Genomic DNA, 19,406 nt, shown 5'->3' on the forward strand with positions numbered 1-19,406 from the left:
GTGGATAAGTAATGCACGTGAGAACAGTTTTAAAAACATTAACATAAAATGCAATCATATACTTGACCAAAATAGGGACCTTAATTTAAGCATCTGGAAGAGCCAAACCGCAGTTTTAATAATGTAAAAATTCTTAGATGTCAAAAAATATTCTATTTTACATTCTGTACTTGTATAAATTATGCACATGATTCATCTCTTTTAACACCACACCCCTTGTCCCGTCACGTGGGACTGCCTGCTGCAGGATGAGACTTTGGTCCTGAACATGTAAAACACAGAAGCAAAGGGTCTCAAAGCCCCCCATCAACCTTCCCATCCTACAGGTAAAAGCACTGAGGCCTGGAGAGGAGGAATTGCTTGCCCAAAGTCGAACAATAAAGGCCTTGGGTTGGGATTTGTGGGGAAGCTATTATAAACCAAACCTGTGATGATGATGATGATGGTAATAATCATCTCATCATAGAGCCTTATTCACAGATCTTTCCAATTCTGTGGTCAAACAGTGCCACTGGCCTGCCTGGTACTAAGACTGTCCTTCAGAAACGAAGTTTCCCCCTATATCACAACAGAGGGAAATCTGCTAAGACAGGTATTATTTCACATTTCCCAATAAGACACGAAACCTAGTTTCTAACATGTCTCAGGGTTGAAAAATCTAAAAGACAAAAACAATCTTCAAAAGAACCCTTTGAATATTGATGTGACATTTGTGACCCCTGGTAACAGACACTGTGCTGGGCCGACAACTTAGGTAAAATGGCCTCACCTGCACATCATTCCTCAGAGGGAGTTATGAGTCAAATATCTGGCACACATTTTTAGAGTGTCATTATGCGTAGTTCTTAAAAAATCAAATCCTTCATTTAAATGTCTGAGTATAATAATCCCTAACCACTGATATTTTAAAAGGTGACAGCTCATACGGAGCAAGATGTACAAACGCCTAGCCAGGATGAGCTCTCTGTCTCATAACTCTTCAACGGCAAATCATCACCGATTGCTAACTCTCTTCCAGCTCTGGGATTAAGGAAACATTTTATCCTGAGTAGGCTAATATAGATATGGGTTGTCTGAGGCTAATTTCCAGCTCAAAGGAACTTCAGTGCTAAAAGCAGTTATACAACAAAAGCCCTTGCAAGAAATTGCCATCAAGAGCAGGGCAGGGGAATGCTGGAGAAGGCAGTGAAGTTGGGGGCTGCAGGTTTTAGGATGGGAGAGATCACAGAACCTGTCTGAAGGCTCAGGGGAAGGAACCAGAACACAAAGCTGAAAGTCCAGAGAACAGAAATGAGATCCCTGAGAGGGTTAGAAGGGGTGGGTCCCAGGACACTGTTGGAGAGAAAACAGGAGGAGGAGAAGGAGAGGGCGGACAGGAAGTAGATAAAAGGAAGAACAGTGAAGGAGGAGAGGAAGAGAGGAAGTGCCAGATGTAGAGACATTTTGAAGGAAGTTTAGGTGACATCAGATAGGAGGTAAGAAACCATGAATTAAAAAGGCCCTCCCGTCCAGCCAGCATAGCTCAGTGGTTGAGTGTTGACCTATGAACCAGGAGGTCACAGTTCAATTCCCAGTCAGAGCACATGCCTGGGTTGTGGGCTCAATCCCTGGTGTGAGGCATGCAGGTGGTAGCCAATCAATGATTCTCTCTCATCATTGATGTTTCTATCTCTCTCCCTTCCCTTCCTCTCTGAAATCAATAAAAATATATTTTTTAAAAGTAAATAAAATTTTTAAAAAGGACTTCCCCACTAAAAGGTTTGGAATCTAACAGAGAAGTGCTGCTCCACCATATAATTGCAGTCTTTTGCAGAAGGGTGGACAAAAGTAGGTTTACAGTTGTTCATATGGAAAAAGACATGCAGGTTATGATTATTACAATAGCTTTAGTAACTCAGAAGAATGTTGCAATGCACAGTGCACTTAGGCACAATCTCGTAATTGCTCAAATTGCCGGCCTTCATTGTGTCACATCCTTGCAGTCTACTTGCTGCACTCAAGCACTTTGGCACGGAGTTCTTTATTGTCATTGGTTTCTTAACATGCTTCTCTTATGCAGTGAATCACATCACCCACAGTATGCAGTTTCTGTGAAAAGACTTTATCTTTGACAACACCCAAAAGACATCCACTGGGGTGAGAGGTCTGGGGACTGTGGTGGCCATGCCACTGGCCCTCGTCCACCTGTCCACCTGTTGGGTACTTACAACTGTAAATCTACCTTTGCCCACCCCTGTATACACTCAGAGATCACATTTTATTCTGCTTAAAACATTTTTTAAAAATGTTTTTTATTGATTTTTTACAGAAAGGAAGAGAGAGGGATAGAGAGTTAGAAACATCGATGAGAGAGAAACATCGACCAGCTGCCTCCTGCACATCTCCTACTGGGGATGTACCCACAACCCAGGGATATGCCCTTGACCGGAATCGAACCTGGGACCTTTCAGTCAACAGGCCAACGCTCCATCCACTGAGCCAAACCGGTTTTGGCTGCTTAAAACATTTTAATTGATGTTTTCTCCTAAGAAATATGCTCAATTCATAATGGAGGAGACAGAGGTCATTCAACTAGATCAAGTTTTGTGAAAGAACTCAAAACTTGAATTCCATGCAGCCTTTAACAAAATTACGTATCAATGTGGAAGAAAAAAATCCCTCCCCAGAAAGAAAAACACAAGCCCTAAATGATCAGGTTAATTCACAGTGTGGACATAAGAAGTAGCAAATACACAGTTTGATATTTGGTCTGCAAAGAGAGGGGGGGAAAGCATATTAAAATATATAGAATAAGCTTTTCTGATCCAAGAAATACTAAAAACTCAGTAGTTTGGGGGGGGGGGGGGGGGATTGGCTCCGATGATTTGTAAATATCTAGAAGAGCCCAGATTTTGAAGCCCTGAGGACACTTGCTAAAACTCAGAAATTTGGCACTAGTCTTTGCACAGGATTTGGGTTTTCTTTCAGAGTTGATATCTTACCAAATACAGCCATCTGTGTTCCCTCTGGGAAAGGTTCAACTGTTCTGTTGCCATTGACATGATGTTTGGCTATAAAAAAAAAAGAAAGAGAGAAAGAAAGAAATGCAAGTTAAGTGTAAAGTTCTACACACATGCTAACACATGTCATTAAATGTGTCAAAGAGCCTGCTTCTCATTTTTATTTAGAAATGACACCAAAGCTTACCCTCTTATGACAGTTTCAAGTATGGTGGTTTTGATCTTTTATAGAAGAGCCTAGAGATAGGCTGTGCAAACATGTCATTTTGCAAATGAGTGTGCCGAGGCCTGGCCTTAGGCAGGACTGTGCAGTAGGTGGAGGCAATGCCAACCCAGCCTGAGAGCTCCTGCCTCCTAGCCAGAGGGTCCCCACTGTGCCAGGCCATCCCCTGGAGAACAAGGGAAGCTCCAGCTTCCAGGGGGATTGGGTGGCTTCCACTGAAGACCCAATCAATAAAGTGAGTCATAAAGACAGCAGGGTCACATTGAGACCAACTTTTCAAGAACATATCATTTCACTACAGTTCAAGCACTGTTCTCAGGAGCCAAAGATATTCACCTTCTTAGAGCCCAGACAGATACTCTAGTGCTTGCTACTACTCTTCATGCATCCTGGTCTCCTCCACCAATCATCCTCCCCATCCCAGTGCATATCAAGGACTTAGGAATGAAAAGTGACCATGTGATTGTTTTCCAGCATTAATTTGTTCCCATTACACCAAACAGCAACCAGATCAGGAATCTCTGAATATGGTCCATCTATGAGTATTTTCATAGCATTAGCAACTTTTGAATATGGGCATTTATATTAAAAATGCATAAGAGAAGAATGGCTAGAATGCTTTCACGTTGCCTCACGTAGCGCATATATTTTGATGTAATGGGTCACATTAGATTTATTGAACTCTGGCAAAGGACTCAGCACTAAAGCTAGGCTCTGAGAGGTCTGGGGGGAGAGTATGACATTTTTTCCTGCCCTTCAGGAGGGTAAACAATTCAAAAGCAAATTTTACCAGAAAGCTTATAATTATGTGCTAAGTCCTGGAATGAGGACTAAAGGTAAAGAGTTCACAGCACAGGGACAGTCAGTTGGAAAATCAGAGCCAATGACCTGGAGGAATCACAAGTTGTGTAGAGTCTTAAAGGAGAGGCAAGACTTGGAAAGGCAGAGAGTGCAGAAGCAATTTTAGTGAGAGTCAGGAGTAGATGCAACCAAGAGTCTAGGGCAGTGGTCGGCAAACCGCGGCTCGCGAGCCACATATGGCTCTTTGGACCCTTGGGTGTGGCTCTTCCACTAAATATCATGTGCGGGCGCGCACGTACAGTGCGATTGAAACTTCGTGGCCCATGTGCAGAAGTCGGTTTTCGGAAAGGAGATAGACAAAACAAGTATACAAGACGAGTGTGGATGGGAAGTTGGAAGGGGTCGACCTCAGCGAACGTACCTCAATCAGATTGAGGACGTTTTTAGCAAAGGCCAGCTTAGGAGTACCCTAATTAAGTTAATAACAATGTACCTACCTATATAGTTTAAGTTTAAAAAATTTGGCTCTCAAAAGAAATTTCAATCTTTGTACTGTTGATATTTGGCTCTGCTGACGAATGAGTTTGCCAACTACTGGTCTAGGGCATATTAGAGGTGATATGCTGAGAAGCAATGGCAATGAAAGACAGATTGACAGGCACAGACAGGGTCACGGAACTCCATCCAAACCCATGGGAGCCCTAGGCACCCTCTGCAACACCACTGCAGTCTTTTAGAACCTGAAGGCTTCTGAAGTTCAGTCCAGTTTAGATGATCCCTTTGGGAAACTACTAGTTCAGGGGCTTCCACTGGTTCCTAAGTATTTGTGGCACTATCCTAAGAAGAGAAAACCTGAGAGGGGAGTCGGAGCCAGGCTAAGTGAACAAGAGAGCAAGCCCTACAGTAATCTCTAGGCACTAATTGGCACAATTAGTAAATGCAAGGTGAAAGGTCAGATGGCATGGGACTTTATCACACACTCACTCATATGGTTAGGACCACTGGTTACTGAATCCAAAGGAATGTGATGACACCCCATGTGGAGGTCACAACTCTGTTCTATGGTGAGCACTCCACAGCCTTGCCCGTGGTTCTAAACATCTTCCTTTACACACATCAAGAGTTGTACACCTATTCAAATGCACTGACCCACTAATCCCACTCAAAAGAATTCACCCTAAGAAAAATGCCACCTAGAAAAAAAACATGATATGCATAACAATATTTATTGAAGTATTACTACTTTTAATAATGAAATCTTAAAATCAACTAAATATCCAAAATAGAGAAATTGCTTAGAAATTTATAATCCATGATTTATCAAAAGCATGAAATATTATGCTACATATTTTAAATACAGCATCTGAGAGATATATAGGAATAAGGAAAAATATTTGGGATAATGGTAAGTGAAAACAATCCTATTACACACTGGATGTAGATTATAATGACAACTAATTAAAATGTGAATGCTTATGGGAAAAAACTGCCAGAGAAACATGCAAAACTGAAAATAACTAGGGAAATTATGCAAGATGTTTACTGCTGGGGTCCAACCCCAGCAGGTCCAGGGGTCCCCAAAGGTGAGGACGGAGTCTGCGAAGAAAGAATGACATGGAGACAGCGTTCAGTTGATCAGCAGCCTAGCCAGGATCTCTAGCCAAGTTCTGGTCAGGATCTCCAGTGAAGTTCTGGTTAGGATCTCCAGCCAGGTGCTGTGTCCATGTTCTCTTGCTAGGTTCTCCAGCCAGGTTCTGTCCAGGTTCTCCAGCCAGGTTCAGTCACCAGGTTCTAGTCAGGTTCTCTTGCCATGTTCTGTCTAGGTTCTCCAGTGAAGTTCTGTAGCCAGGTTCTGTCCAGGATCTTTTGCCATGTTCTCTGGCTAGGTTCTGGTTAGGATCTGATTAGGATCTGATGAGGATCTGATGAGGATCTGATGAGGATCTGATGTGGATCTGATGTTTATTGTCTTGTTACATCTGTATTTATACCAGTCGATTTTAATCCTGTCAATTTCTATTACAAAGGTTAGGGCGTTTCTTATCTCCATTCCAGGGAGTAAAGATTATGTAGCTTAACTACCCGCCTGGCACTTAATTAAGGGGTTGTATCCCCTCCCTAACCTCAGGGAAAAATCCCCACCTGGGGAAACAACCTTTCTCAGAGAGGTGACCTTGGTTAAAACACATAGTGCTAAGGGGAGCAAACATATTAAGAACAGTATGCTATTCAGATCCCTTGAAACATATGCTGTGCAGATGTTTCCTCCCTGCAGCGACTGTGTCAAGCAGCAAGGACGGACCGGCTCTCGGCAGTTTACCTTTATTAATTTCCTTTGTCATTGTTAGATTCTTATTTTCTAAATGAAAATATATTTGCTTGGATTTTTTTTAAAAATCAACAAATTAAAGATTTAAAAAAATTTCCCCCAATACTTTGTTTTCCCAGAATAGTCCATCAGGCCTCATTTACAAACCAGTACACATTTACAATAGAAAGTGTAGCCTATTTGACATCTCCTCTGGGACAGCTCAAAAGCACCTCCAACACAAGCTGACTATCCACTCCAAATTTGACCTCCTTCCAGCATCCCAACCTCTGGGCATAGGACGGCTATCCTCCTACCCGTTCTCTCTCCCTTACCACCCACATCTAATCTATCACCAAATCTAGCTAACTCTGCCTTCCAAACATCTTTAGAATAACTTCTACTGCTTCACTACACCACCAAAACCACTCTAGCCCCAAATGTTGTGGCCTCTTGGCCTGGACTCCTCCAAGTGTCCCTACACACCCTCTCTAATTTGTTCTTCCCAGTGTAGTCTCATTGCCTCTGAAAAGAAAGTATAACACTGGTTATATGACACAAACTCCCCAACCTCCTCCCACTGTGGCTTTCCACTGCATTGAGGCTACGTCAAAATTCTGACACAGGCCCCACGTGCTCTGTTCACCTCAGCCACACTGCTCTCTTGGAACCAACGACCTTTGTCTGCAACATTCACCAGAGCTGCACCTTATACTTCGTCACTATTTGGATGAGGAGACTGTAAGCTCAGGGAGGGCAGGGCCCGAGTCTCTTTTGGCTCACCACATCCACAATACTAGCACGATATGGAACATAGCATAGTATTCAATACACTGTTGTTAACCAACTAAGGAAGACATAAACAGTTCTAAAAGGACTCTCTTTAGCCATTATGGAAGATATATCATTTCATTCACTAAAAACATCTCTCTCTTTATATGTACCCTAGAGGCCCAGTGCACAGATTCATGCACTGGTGAGGGCCCTCAGGCTGGCTTGCGCCCTCTCACAATCCAGGACCCTTCGAGGGATGTCGGACTGCCGGTTTAGGCCGGATCTCCACAGGGATGTAGCAGTGCACAAAGCAGCAGGTGGCTGGGGAGGAGCCCGAGCCAGGATGGGCACTGCTCCCACTCATCCCGGCCCCGCTGCACCTGCCACTGCCACTCGGTTGTCCTGCCATGTTGGCAGGAGATGCTCACACTGCCGCAGCTGCGCTCGCCAGCCATGAGCCCAGCTTCTGGCTGAGCGGCGCTCCCACTGTGGGAGCCCACTGACCGCCAGGGGGCAGCTCCTGCATAGAGCATCTGCCCCCTGGTGGTCAGTGCACATCATAACTACTGGTCGACTGGTCGTTCAGTTACTTAGGCTTTTATATATATAGATGTGGGCCTCATACAAAAATGATGATTAAAAACAGACACTCAGAAAGTATCCCCAGCCATGTGGCCTGAACAAAGGGACTCCTCTGTTCCACTCCTTAAATGTCCACCTCCCTCCCCATTCACCTGTTCTCAGCTGAAAAGGCACAGTACTGGTGGAGGTAAAAAGACTAGAAATGCTAACTGGGGAGGAAGGTGAAAGTTCAAATGCCACTCTCTCCTTACTGCTAAGGTTACCCTAGCCAGTGGTTCTCAACCTTCTGGCCCTTTAAATACAGTTCCTCATGTTGTGACCCAACCATAAAATTATTTTCGTTGCTACTTCATAACTGTAATATTGCTACTGTTATGAATCGTAATGTAAATATCTGATATGCAGGATGGTCTTAGGCGACCCCTGTGAAAGGGTCGTTTGACTCCCAAAGGGGTCACGACCCACAGGTTGAGAACTGCTGCCTAGACCTTGTTTTATCTTTTATTCTAGAGCCCAAGGCCCAAAAATAACAGTGTCTGTAAACTGGATTTCACATTTCCTTCTGAACTGCAGCCCCTGCGGGCAGCGGGGGGGGGGGGGGGGTGTCAAAGACAGCCTTCACCAACAAAAGACAGTACAGTTTCAGCAGCTAAAGACATGGGCTCTGAAATGAGGCTGGCTTGGAATCTCAGCTCTCCCGCTTCCTAGCTCAGTCACTTCGCCTCTTTGTGCCTCAGTTTCCTCATCTGTAAATTTCCTCATTGGTAACAACTTTGTGGGTTGCTTTGAGAATTAAATGAATTAACATACATAATGCACTTAGAACAGTGTTTGGCACATGGTAAGAGCGACTTAACTGTGACTAGTATTATCATCTTTGTGTGAACTTGATTTTTTATAAGATCTGAATCAGGGATAACAAATACATGGCACTTAGTTACCTCTCCTCCACTTCCATGTACATGACAGACATCACTAATCAACCACAGCATGCTTTCTCTAACCCCAAATGTGACCACAAAATCCTTTCTCTTCTTAGCACCCCAAAGAATCTCTCATGCGTGCTTAAATCATTTTGTTATTCCTGGTCTAAGTGAATAAAACAGAAAGATGGCACAAAGAAAGAAGCCATTTTCCTTCTCATTTCTGCTTTATAAATTTCAATAAGAAGACAGACCAAAAACTATAGATAGATTTAGGGACAAAAGAATGGGAGGAAATCTGAGTGCTCCTTTCTATTCTATGATGAAGGAATGGTGAGTCCTTAAAAACTGAACAGTTGCAGTTCTATTCCTGGAAACCAAGGCTGAACTTCTAAGGGCACTTTCCCATTGAAACTGTGCTGAGGCTAGTAACTGGGAGCCAAAGAACCAGAGATCCTTTAAACACATTATTTAGGTCAAATAAGATTTGGGGGTGGGGAGGACTAACCTGGGAACCCAATGAGCATTTATAAAACTTTTTTTCATAATTAGTTGGACATTTCACCAGAGAAACAATCACATTGACTAAATAGAAAAGTCACTCATTGATTGGGTACTAACTATTGATTACCAGCAGAGCATGAAATGGAGACAGGAGGGGCTTTCTGACAGGGACATCTGCTGCCTGGCCACAGCAGGGTGGATGCCTCCAATCTGGCTGGTCGGGCAGATGTCCCTACCCCTGCTCTGTGGGGACACGTTCCAAGGCCACATGCTCCAGGAGGACAACCTCTGATGATGGCCAGACGTGTCCTCAGTCAAGGGTATATGAGGACAAGGAATAGATTTTCATTAATCTTGAAAGCCCAGTGCTTGAGGAGCAGCAAGGTTAATTAGAGCAAGATTGGGCTAAAGTCAACTATTAGAGAGATTTTGAAGGGGATTTGGGGGGCATGTTCAAAAGCTTTAGAAGATAATACACTGTTTTTTGCTTTATTTGTGTATAACTAATGTACTTCAAACTTTATGACTGTTTTCTTGCTTGAAAAATACAATAAAACTATTTGATAATGAACCCTTAATAATGCAAATTCTGACACAAACCAACCAGTGATTAGCTGTATTAAGAACGCAAATCGAGTTAGCTAAAATTCCTATCTTCTAGGTGAGGGGGGATCAGACAGGTAAAAGGCAGGGAGGTGGGGGCTGGAGAGTGGGCTCTCAGACCCTCATATTCTCCTTCAGGTCCAGTCTCCTCCAGATTGGGTCACCATGGCGACACTACCTAATTGGAGATTCTAGGGACAGCTACTGTTGTCCTGGGAGTCCTGGTCAGCTGCTGGACCCAAATCATCCCTGTACTGGTATAGCCTCTTATCAGACTAATAAAGCCTCACAGCTGCAGGTCAGCGAGCAATGCAAGCCCCTCCCAGTCCTGTTATTAACCCCTTAAAAGCCCAATCCATGCTTATCATTGTTACTATCAGTTATTCATGCTGCTATGAGGCTTATCAGGGATTAAGTTCAGTTTGAGACTGATGTAAAAGTGTGTTTATTTCACTAAAATGGCAATTAAAACCTCAAAAAATATGGTGTCACAGTTCCCACCACTGTCTGTTCCTTAGTGGCTCTTTCTCCAGGTCACTTACTCCTGGTGTCTCAAGGTACAAATTAGACTGGAACTAAGTGGGGTTCATATTTGGCCCACGGCCCTAGCTTTTGAGCTGCCTCTCCCATCTCCAGCAGAGGTGCCTCGGTCACACTGATGGAGCATTCTGGGCCCTGGCTGGCCAAGGTGCCCTCCACCCTGTTGTGAGGACGATGTGATGACTATGAGAGCTGGAGTCCTGAGGATGCACCTGTCACGCCAGTCACTCAAATATGGGACAGGTGCACTGGGAGAGCATAGGTAATGATGCTTCTAGTCACCTCTGCCCCGAGGGACCTTGGTTCTATATTGTTTTTGTCTTTAAAGTTCCTATTATTGGAGGCCATGGTGTTTTAAGGTGAAATTCAACCCAGAGTGGGTTTTGTCCCCAATGGTGTGCTCTGTATGCGAGGAGGGAAAGATGGGGAAGTTACATGGTGGTGGTCCAGTTACTGGGAGGACGTTACTCAGTGAGGGCCAACTGAATCAGCGCTCCAACCACCCTGTGTCCAAGGAAACCTGAGTCCTTCTTACTGAAGGACGAGGTGCACAACTAGAGGCAGATGGAATTTGTGGCTGGCAGAGGCTTAACGGAGTCCCCAATAAGGCTATAGGGAGAATGAGACAAGTAGTTCCCAACTGCTGTGGGCACCCAGAGGCAAGCATTGCTCTCAAAGCTCAAGGAGAAAGAGAAGGCCAGCCCTCACTGTATGTAAGTGGGGACTACCCTAAAAACAAAAGATATGCTATGGACAAAATGGAAAAACTAGATGGCAAGAGTTCAAGATTGCAGCTCAAAAAAAGAAGTCATACATCATTCAGGATTACATCCTTATGCTCTGACCACTTCAGTGTCCTTCCTTCAGTGAATTCCATCCGCCACCACCATTCTCCCTGCTCCCTTTGCTCCAGGTGCAGCAAAACTAAGATGCATCTCCTGGTCAGTAAAGGAGCCAACACTCCTGCAGGCAACCCCTGCAACCTCCCAGCATCCCTCTGCAGAAGAACTGAAACTTCACAATGTGAAGTTCACAGTATGAAGTCATAGCAGGATGGGGCAGAACAAGGCCATACGTAAACCCCAGCCTAAACTGGAGTTTGGAGAGGCATAAGCTAATACTGGTGGGTAGGGTCTTTGGCTCATATCCACTGGCAATTACATTTTGAGTTGTGGGAGCAAAGATAAATTTCATAGACCCTACACATAAGGAGATCCATTTAATTAACAAACTTGTTAGAGAACACTAAGGGAAGATTTCCAGCTAAAAGAGTGAGGCAATAAAGATGAGAATGCATTTTAAAAGAAGAAAGCACTGCCCTTGTCCGGTGGCTCAGGTGGTTGGAATGTTGTCCTATCACCAAAAGGTTACGGGTTTGAATCCCAGTCAGGGCACATACCTAGGTTCCAGGGGTTCGATCCCCGGTCAGAGCACTTATGGGAGGCAACTGATGGATGTTTCTCTCTGACATCCATGTCTCTCTCTCTCTCTCTCTCTCTCTCTTCTCCTTCCTTTCTCTCGCTCGAAAACAATAAAAGCATAGCCTTGGGTGAGTATTTAAAAAAAAAAGAATAAAGCATTAAGTAAGCATAGGGCCTTTTTATTTTTCATGTGCACCTGCTGTCTTTTCAGAGGTCTGCTCAGTGCACAGACCACAAGCATGACTATGAACTTGCAACATCAATGCCAAATGCACACACCCTCATACACAAGTCCTTTCCTGCTCCTAAGAGAAACTGGTAGAGCATGATCCTGCTGTGTCGCTGAGTTCCATGAGGCCACAAGATTGCCCTGGATAGGGAAGGAAAGTGACCACAGGGTGCCTACAATTAGAGTGCAGGAGGTAAGCCAGTGGCCCTAAAAACCAGCATTGGATTTAGTTCTGCATGCTCCCCAGGCAGGCTTCCACGGCTCTGTAAAAGACAGCGATTCCACTGCCATAGAGAAAGTGGAGAACGACAGGAACACACATTACTCATAAAAAATGTAAATATATAAATAACAAATAACCACGTGAATAGATACTCAACCACACAATGAGATACTATTTTTAATTCATGAAAATGGCAAAACTTACAAAACCAATGCTGAATATGGATGAGGGAGTAGGGAGCTGGGCTTCCTCAAACACTACCCATGGATGTGGGAACAGCTGCAATCCAGTTGGAAAGCAACCTGCAAATATGCATCAGGAAAGTCAAGAGCATTTAAGTCTTTGACCTAGTAATTCCAAGTACAGGTATGTACCTTAGGGAATAATCAGGATTAAGGCAGAGCTATCCGACAATGTTTACAGCAGAATTGTTTACAACTGTGAAAAACTGTAAACCACCTAAATGACCCAACAAAAGGGAGATAATGAAGGAATTGTGACACCGTCCTAAGGTGGAATATTATATGGTAATTTTTTGGTATTGTAATGTTAAAAGTATATCATAAAAAGGTTTTTCCATGCATTGGGAAATAGTAATAATACAGAGCTGAGTGGGGAAAAGCAAAAAAAAAAAAAAAAAAAAAAAAAAAAAAAAAAAAAAGAGTATCCTACCCAATTAAGAACAGAGGCACAGAAAAATGACTAGAAGGAAAGAGGGTCAAAATGTAATAATAGCACCCTAACCGGTTTGGCTCAGTGGATTGAGCGTCGGCCTGCGGACTGAAACGTCCCAGGTTCGATTCCGGTCAAGGGCATGTACCTTGGTTGCGGGCACATCCCCAGTAGGAGGTGTGCAGGAGGCAGCTGATCGATGTTTCTCTCTCATCGATGTTTCTAACTCTCTATCCCTCTCCTTTCCTCTCTGTAAAAAAATCAATAAAATATATATTTTTTAAATGTAATAATAGCTACCTATATATGCTAAGTGATAGGTGATTATTCTTCCTTCTTTACACTTTCATGTACTTCCAAATTTTAAAGCAAATATTTCGTTGATAACCAGTCAACTATAAGAAGAAAAAGAAAAAATTACAAAGCAAACTTGTAAAAGGAGAAATCTAGATCCTAAAAGGTATATTTTCATCTTGTAAAAATCTAAATGTTTTCCTATGAGTCCCATTCCTGTTTGTTTGTTTGTTTAATAGAAAGAGCAAGAGGAAGCATAAAAGCTCCCTTAAATGAAAATAACCAATGAGAGATTATTTCCTGCTTGATCGCAGAAGGACTCAGCACGGGGGCCCTTTTTCTTTCCAGGGTCCTTGAACTCTATTGTTTGCTCCGTAAGACCCGGCCCCCTCGGTGACAGGGCTGGAGCTTTCAGGGACTAACTCAAAGCAATCACACGGCTGGCCTATGAAATCCCATCTGATGAGGGGCATCTCAGACCTTGTTCCAGACTTGGGTAGGTTTCATGAGCTTATGATGTCCTAGGTCAGCGGTTCTCAACCTGTGGGTCGCGACCCCTTTGGGGGTCAAACGACCCTTTCACAGGGGTCGCCCAAATACATCCTGCATATCAGATATTTATATTACGATTCATAACAGTAGCAACATTACAGTTATGAAATAGCAACGAAAATAATTTTATGGTTGGGGTCAACACAACATGAGGAACTGTATTAAAGGGTCGCGGCATTAGGAAGGTTGAGAACCACTGCCCTAAGTAGACAGGTGTGAGGGAAGGGGAATGAAGGTTGACAGAGGGACTCGGGAGGGGGGATGGTGCATATCTATCCCAGTAAGTCAAGGCACAGGAACCCACATTTTGCCTAAATAACATCACAGTTCAGAAAATAGTTATGGAACACCGGTTACATGCCAGGCACTGGGCTTACTGTTGGGTAAACAAAGATAGTAAAACAACGCCCTCTATTCATCCTTCGAGCAGCAATGGCCCTGCCCCACTCTTGGGGTCTGCTAATCAGGAACACATCCCCAAGGCTCTGTGTTAGCAGCACTGCCTGCAGCTCTTCCACACCCTGTTATCAGACTAGCACGAGTTCCAGATTCATATGACATGAGCCCAGTAAAAGCATTCCATCATTGTTCATTTTGCTTTAGGAGAATTCCACACTCACCTTTGTAATGCAATGGTATTAATTACCACATGTAAGAGCATGTCTGATAAGCATATAATATTAATTGATGGAAATTTTTCACCTGGCTTCTATGAAACCTCCCTGCCACCCTCTTAACACATGTACATCCTAATGACTACCAAAATTAGATAATCTTGAGAATAAAAAATTCCTTTTAAAATAAAATTCTTTTAAGGATTAAAATCTTCATGTCAGTCTGATAAATGTGACATCCCTGTGAATAACAGTATTGAAAACAGTTGTCCTGAAAATGCGGCTGTAGATAAAAACTATTTCCTTTCATTCTAAGGTACATATTTCCTATTGATCCTAACCCCTATTTTAGACATTTTAGAAGAATGTTAAACATAGCTATAAAGTATCGCATAGAAATCATACATTTTAGTATTGCTTTTAAAAACACTGCCTTTCAAAGACCTGTAGGGAGCCTGGCGGCAGGCTGGCACTGCTTAGTCTGTTACACATGGATGCAGCAAAGTTATGTATGTTCTCACCAGCATTTGCTGATGTCAGTTCAGCCACATTAAAATAATCAGTGTTGTGCAGTATCCCAGGCCTGCGAATGTAATTAAGGCAAGAGACCCACAGACGTATTTTCTCATCCTATCAGTTTTGTTATCACTTTGAAGCCTAACTGTATGCCTCTAATACCACTAAACCCGCTTTGTGCAAATGGTTCTATACGCCACACAGAAAGGTGCGCAAATTTCTAGCAAAGCACAAAGCATGCAACAGAAGGTCTTCTTTCTTCTTCCTAGTGAACTTGTCAGCAGCCTTCAGCAGGATGCGCAGGGCACCTCGATGGATGCTTATGAGGCGCTGTCAGCTGTCAGTCAGGCAATGCACAGGAATGGTCCAGTAACTCCCCCTTCCCTCCACCTCCAACCCCTTTGACAGTGATAAATGATCGGGCCCTGTGCTCAGCTGAGCCTGACAAGTCCAGACCTCCCCTTGCAATCTGTTCCAGACCAGCACCAACTTCTCCACAACATCCCCTGTCAGCACTACAAAGCAGGTTGCTACAGGGTAAGGTCAGATCTATTTGCTTTCTTGTTGCTGTTCTTTCATGAAAAGGAATTATGACTTTATTTCGAGATGGAAGCTCCTAATCAAAATGGAATGTGTTGTTACAAATCTTACAGGAAACTTGTCTTGATTCTCTTTTTACATTAGAAATGAAGGAGATACAGCTAACTATGGGCCTGTAAGAAGAAAGAGAAATTGTCATAGATATAAACATAGATGACAATTTGTCTTTCATTAAAATCAGCAAGATTTCAATTTATTAGATTATTATCTATTGTTGAGAGCAAAGAGGAGACAAAAGATTCTAAGGGGAATAAAATATTGATAAAGAGATGGAATATTAACATTGACAATTGACATTCATCAGAGATCAGCTCCTACAATACATTTTGCTTATCTGTGAAGATAGTCCTTTCAGGATTATTTGTATAAAAAAAAATGGCAACAACCTTTGGCATAAAACAATCTGTGCTGTGGAATAATAGGCACCCATTATAAAGAATGAGGTAACTCTGTAGGTATAGACACGGAACTCTCTACAATGTGCACTGTTCATGGCGGGGGGGGGGGGGGGGGGGGTGTCAATGGGCAGGATAAGGCAGATAATATGATACAATTAACTTTTTAATATTCTGTTTTTACTTTTAGAGGTTTGATCCATGGGATGCATTATTTCTATTTTTTGAAAATAGAAATAAACAAAAATTTAATGACCCAGTCTTTGTTACCACGTGATCATCCCTGCAGCCCCAGAGCCTGTTCCCAGGGCTGAGGCCATGCCAGATGGGGAGTGGCCAGGAGTAGGCAAGCAGCCTGAGCTCAGATCAGCCTGACGCTTACACTCATCCAGGCTCAGGACAAATGCCAAAGGCAGTCCCACCTGTATCTCACAGTAGCTGAACTGCAGCCCAGCTTTAAAAGTCTAGGTAGCTTACAGTATCCTAAAAGGCCTCAAGGTAGAGATACCACTCCATTTCCTCTCCAGTTGATCTACATTCTCCCAAGCAATACGGTAACTGTCCTCTTTTTAAGGGAGTAAGGAATTTAAGAGGATCAACCATTCCAAATTTTAGATGGAATTAAAACATTACTTAAAATAAAAGGTATTTCTGGGTTTACTTTTTTTTTTATTTTAGAAGAAGAGAGAGAAAGATAGGAAGAGAGGGAAGAAGGAAGGGAAGGAAAATAGAGGGAAAGAGGGAGGGAGATAGACTAGCACATCAGAAAGCATTTTGCCTTTCTGGAATTTGGTATGTATTTTAATTATTTCTCTGTCCCTCCTACCTCTTATCCTTCCTGTTTCTGTCCCTTGTAATTTCCACCCACAAAAGAAGATATGGGTATTTTTAAATCTATTTTAGTTTTACTGAATAGAGGTTATGTTCACCTTTCCTAATTTTATTTTATTTTTTAAATATATTTTATTAATTTTTTACAGAGAGGAAGGGAGAGGGATAGAGAGTTAGAAACATCGATGAGAGAGAAGCATCGATCAGCTGCCTCCTGCACACCCCCTACTGGGGATGTGCCTGCAACCAAGGTACATGCCCTTGACCGGAATCGAACCCGGGACCCTTCAGTCCCCAGCCCGACGCTCTATCCACTGAGCCAAACCGGTTAGGGCAACCTTTCCTAATTTTAAAAGCAGCTGAGACATTTTATTATTTCCCTAAAAAAAAAAAAAAAAAGAAACACCCACAAACCAAGTTTTTCTATGAAGCCTGCAACTGATTCTCAATAAGTCAGTGAATTTAAAAAAATAAAATCAGCTCTTACACCTGTAAATCATCTACTTTGGAAATTTCCCCTAAGGACCTGTCGTTCTGAGAGAACAGGCTTGGTTATGTGGCTGAGTAAGAGAAGCTGGATAACCCAGTACACATTCATAGTAAGAAAAATCATGAAACAACATAAACTTATGAACAAAAATAGATCCAGAATCGTAGAAGCATTGAACAGACTGTCCAACCTATGAGGGAAGGCGGGGAGTGAGGGGGTAAGAGATCAACCAAAGGACTTATATGCATGCCTATGAGCCTAACCAATGGACACATACGGGGGTAGGGGGCTGAGGGCATGTGCTGGGGGCTGGGGGCAGCAGGGGGAGAGGTCAATGGGGAAAAAAGGAGACTTATGTAATACTTTAACAATAAAGAATTTTAAAAAAACACATCATGGACATGACTTTCAAGTACAGTTCTACAAATGAGACAGAAAGGCATTTTATGATGTATTTATACTGTGTGCCATGAACGAGTGAGGCAAAACTGAACATGTTACTCAGTAAAGTTAAGTGGAGATAGGGGTGGCTCTTAAAACATGCTTTTGGCTGACTTCATGAAGGGATAGAGATTAGAGGTGGCATCCTTTGAACATATGCTCAAGCAACAGGTTGATTCCTGGAGAAATTCTCTAGTGATCGGCTGGCTGGTGTATTGCTGAATAAAATAAGAGCCATGTCTAAAAATATCAAGTATGTGGGAGGCCAGGCAAGCAGTCTTCCACTGAACTCACTCTGGGGCTGAACAGTAACCTCTCAGCGGGCAGGCCATCAGCTTCCATACAGATATGGGCTGAAGAGAGTGTAAGGCAGACCAAAAATGTGTCTCATGTCCTAAACCTGATTAAGTGTTTTTTGGAAATACCTAGATTAAGACCCTAAAATTCTACAAAAGGAAAAGATGACTGTGACCTGGTATAATGTAACTATAAAGAGATGTAGGTGCAAACCCTGCAGAAAATCTGATTTTATCTTGATAGCATCTGCCGGGCTCTTAGCGCTAAGAGTAAATTATAGTAATCTCTATTTTCTGTCATTTTATCTTCCCAAAGGGCTAATAGTTCAAAATGTAAACTATTGTGGGGAAGGTAGCTGGGGAGGACCTAATGAAATACAGGCAAGTCCCCAACTTAAAAATGAGTCACACTTCAAAAGCATGTTTATAAGATGGATGTCTGGGATATAGAATCCATTTGCTCATGCACATACTGTTATAAGTGGTGGTGAGCTAGCCCACAAGGGCTTCCTCAACTTATAATGAGTCTCAAATGGAACTCTTTCCTAAGATTCTAACCACCATTTATGGCATACTGTCTCCATGTGAAAATACACCCTAAGTTCTACCCTTTAACATCAAGAACACACCCTTTCATACTGGTCATGGTGGCTGCAAGCTACAAGTAGACCAAAAAAATAAGTAAATTAAAATTAAAATTAAAAATCCCTACTTTCCCAAACTACCCAGCTACTAACTCAACCACCGAAAGTGATCCCCACTTTATTTGTCACTGGGGAAAACAAGTTTCCCCACAAGGAGAGAAGGAAATCCCTTTTTGCACAATAACCACTATTCAAATGCAAGTTTAATCTAAATTCAGTGGTCTCATTTCAGATGAAAATGGGAAGCTAGGTAATTCTGGATCAGGGTCTCAGACCTATAGGCTGGAATCACGGTTAGAAGGGGCTGCAGTATCATATGAAGGCTCAGCTGGGGGAGAATTGCTCTCAAGTTCATTTGATGGCAGGTTTCAGGTTCCCAAAAGACACTGGTCCAACGGGACCCAGCTAAGCCACACCCAGATTCCTGACCCAAAAAGACTGTGACATAAAAAATGATTGTTCTTCTAAGCTTCTAAATTTGGGGGTAATTGATTATATAGCAGTAGATAATTAATATACTGCCATGTTCTAATTTAAAAAATAATGTAATGTTTAGCAAAGGAAAACTGATGGCATAAGCCAGAAAATCAAACTATCTTTCTTCAAACTGTTTTCTACATGAAAAAGATATCTCCAGTCTAACTGAATATGACCCTGGAATATGATCCATTTCTAAGGTGGAGACTATCCTGTGTAATTTATTTTCTCTACAAACTTTGTTCCCTAATATGCCGGGAGTGCTAAAATAGGCATCCCTGAACCACTAAAGTCTAGGAATAGTGTCTAAAACATCAGAGTAAGGTTTTTAGCACTTCTGCAATAATTCTGGCAATTTTTATTCATTTGCATTATCCAGAGGATTGTTAGTTGCTTTTCCTGCTGCTTTGTTTGAGGAAGTTATATCTCTGCCTCACAGGGCCTATAAAAAACA

The 19,406-nt window shown here is 42.6% G+C and overlaps 1 protein-coding gene across 4 annotated transcripts in view; it reads right to left on the bottom strand.

The window, feature by feature from the left end:
* Nucleotides 1-19,406, bottom strand: part of MSRA (methionine sulfoxide reductase A) — a 392,162-nt gene that overhangs the window by 231,600 nt on the left and 141,156 nt on the right. For 3 of the 4 annotated variants that reach the window (XM_070415505.1, XM_070415502.1, XM_070415504.1), the window contains one exon: nt 2,982-3,050. The exons of the other annotated variant lie outside the window; for it this stretch is intronic. In XM_070415505.1, coding sequence (XP_070271606.1) covers nt 2,982-3,050 — 69 coding nt within the window. The remainder of the gene's footprint in view (nt 1-2,981; nt 3,051-19,406) is intronic. 4 annotated transcript variants of the gene reach the window in all.

Source organism: Myotis yumanensis, unplaced genomic scaffold (assembly GCF_028538775.1).
Source record: "Myotis yumanensis isolate MYYU_CA2020_CCGP unplaced genomic scaffold, mMyoYum1.0.hap1 SCAF_5, whole genome shotgun sequence".
NCBI classification, from domain to species: domain Eukaryota; kingdom Metazoa; phylum Chordata; class Mammalia; order Chiroptera; family Vespertilionidae; genus Myotis; species Myotis yumanensis.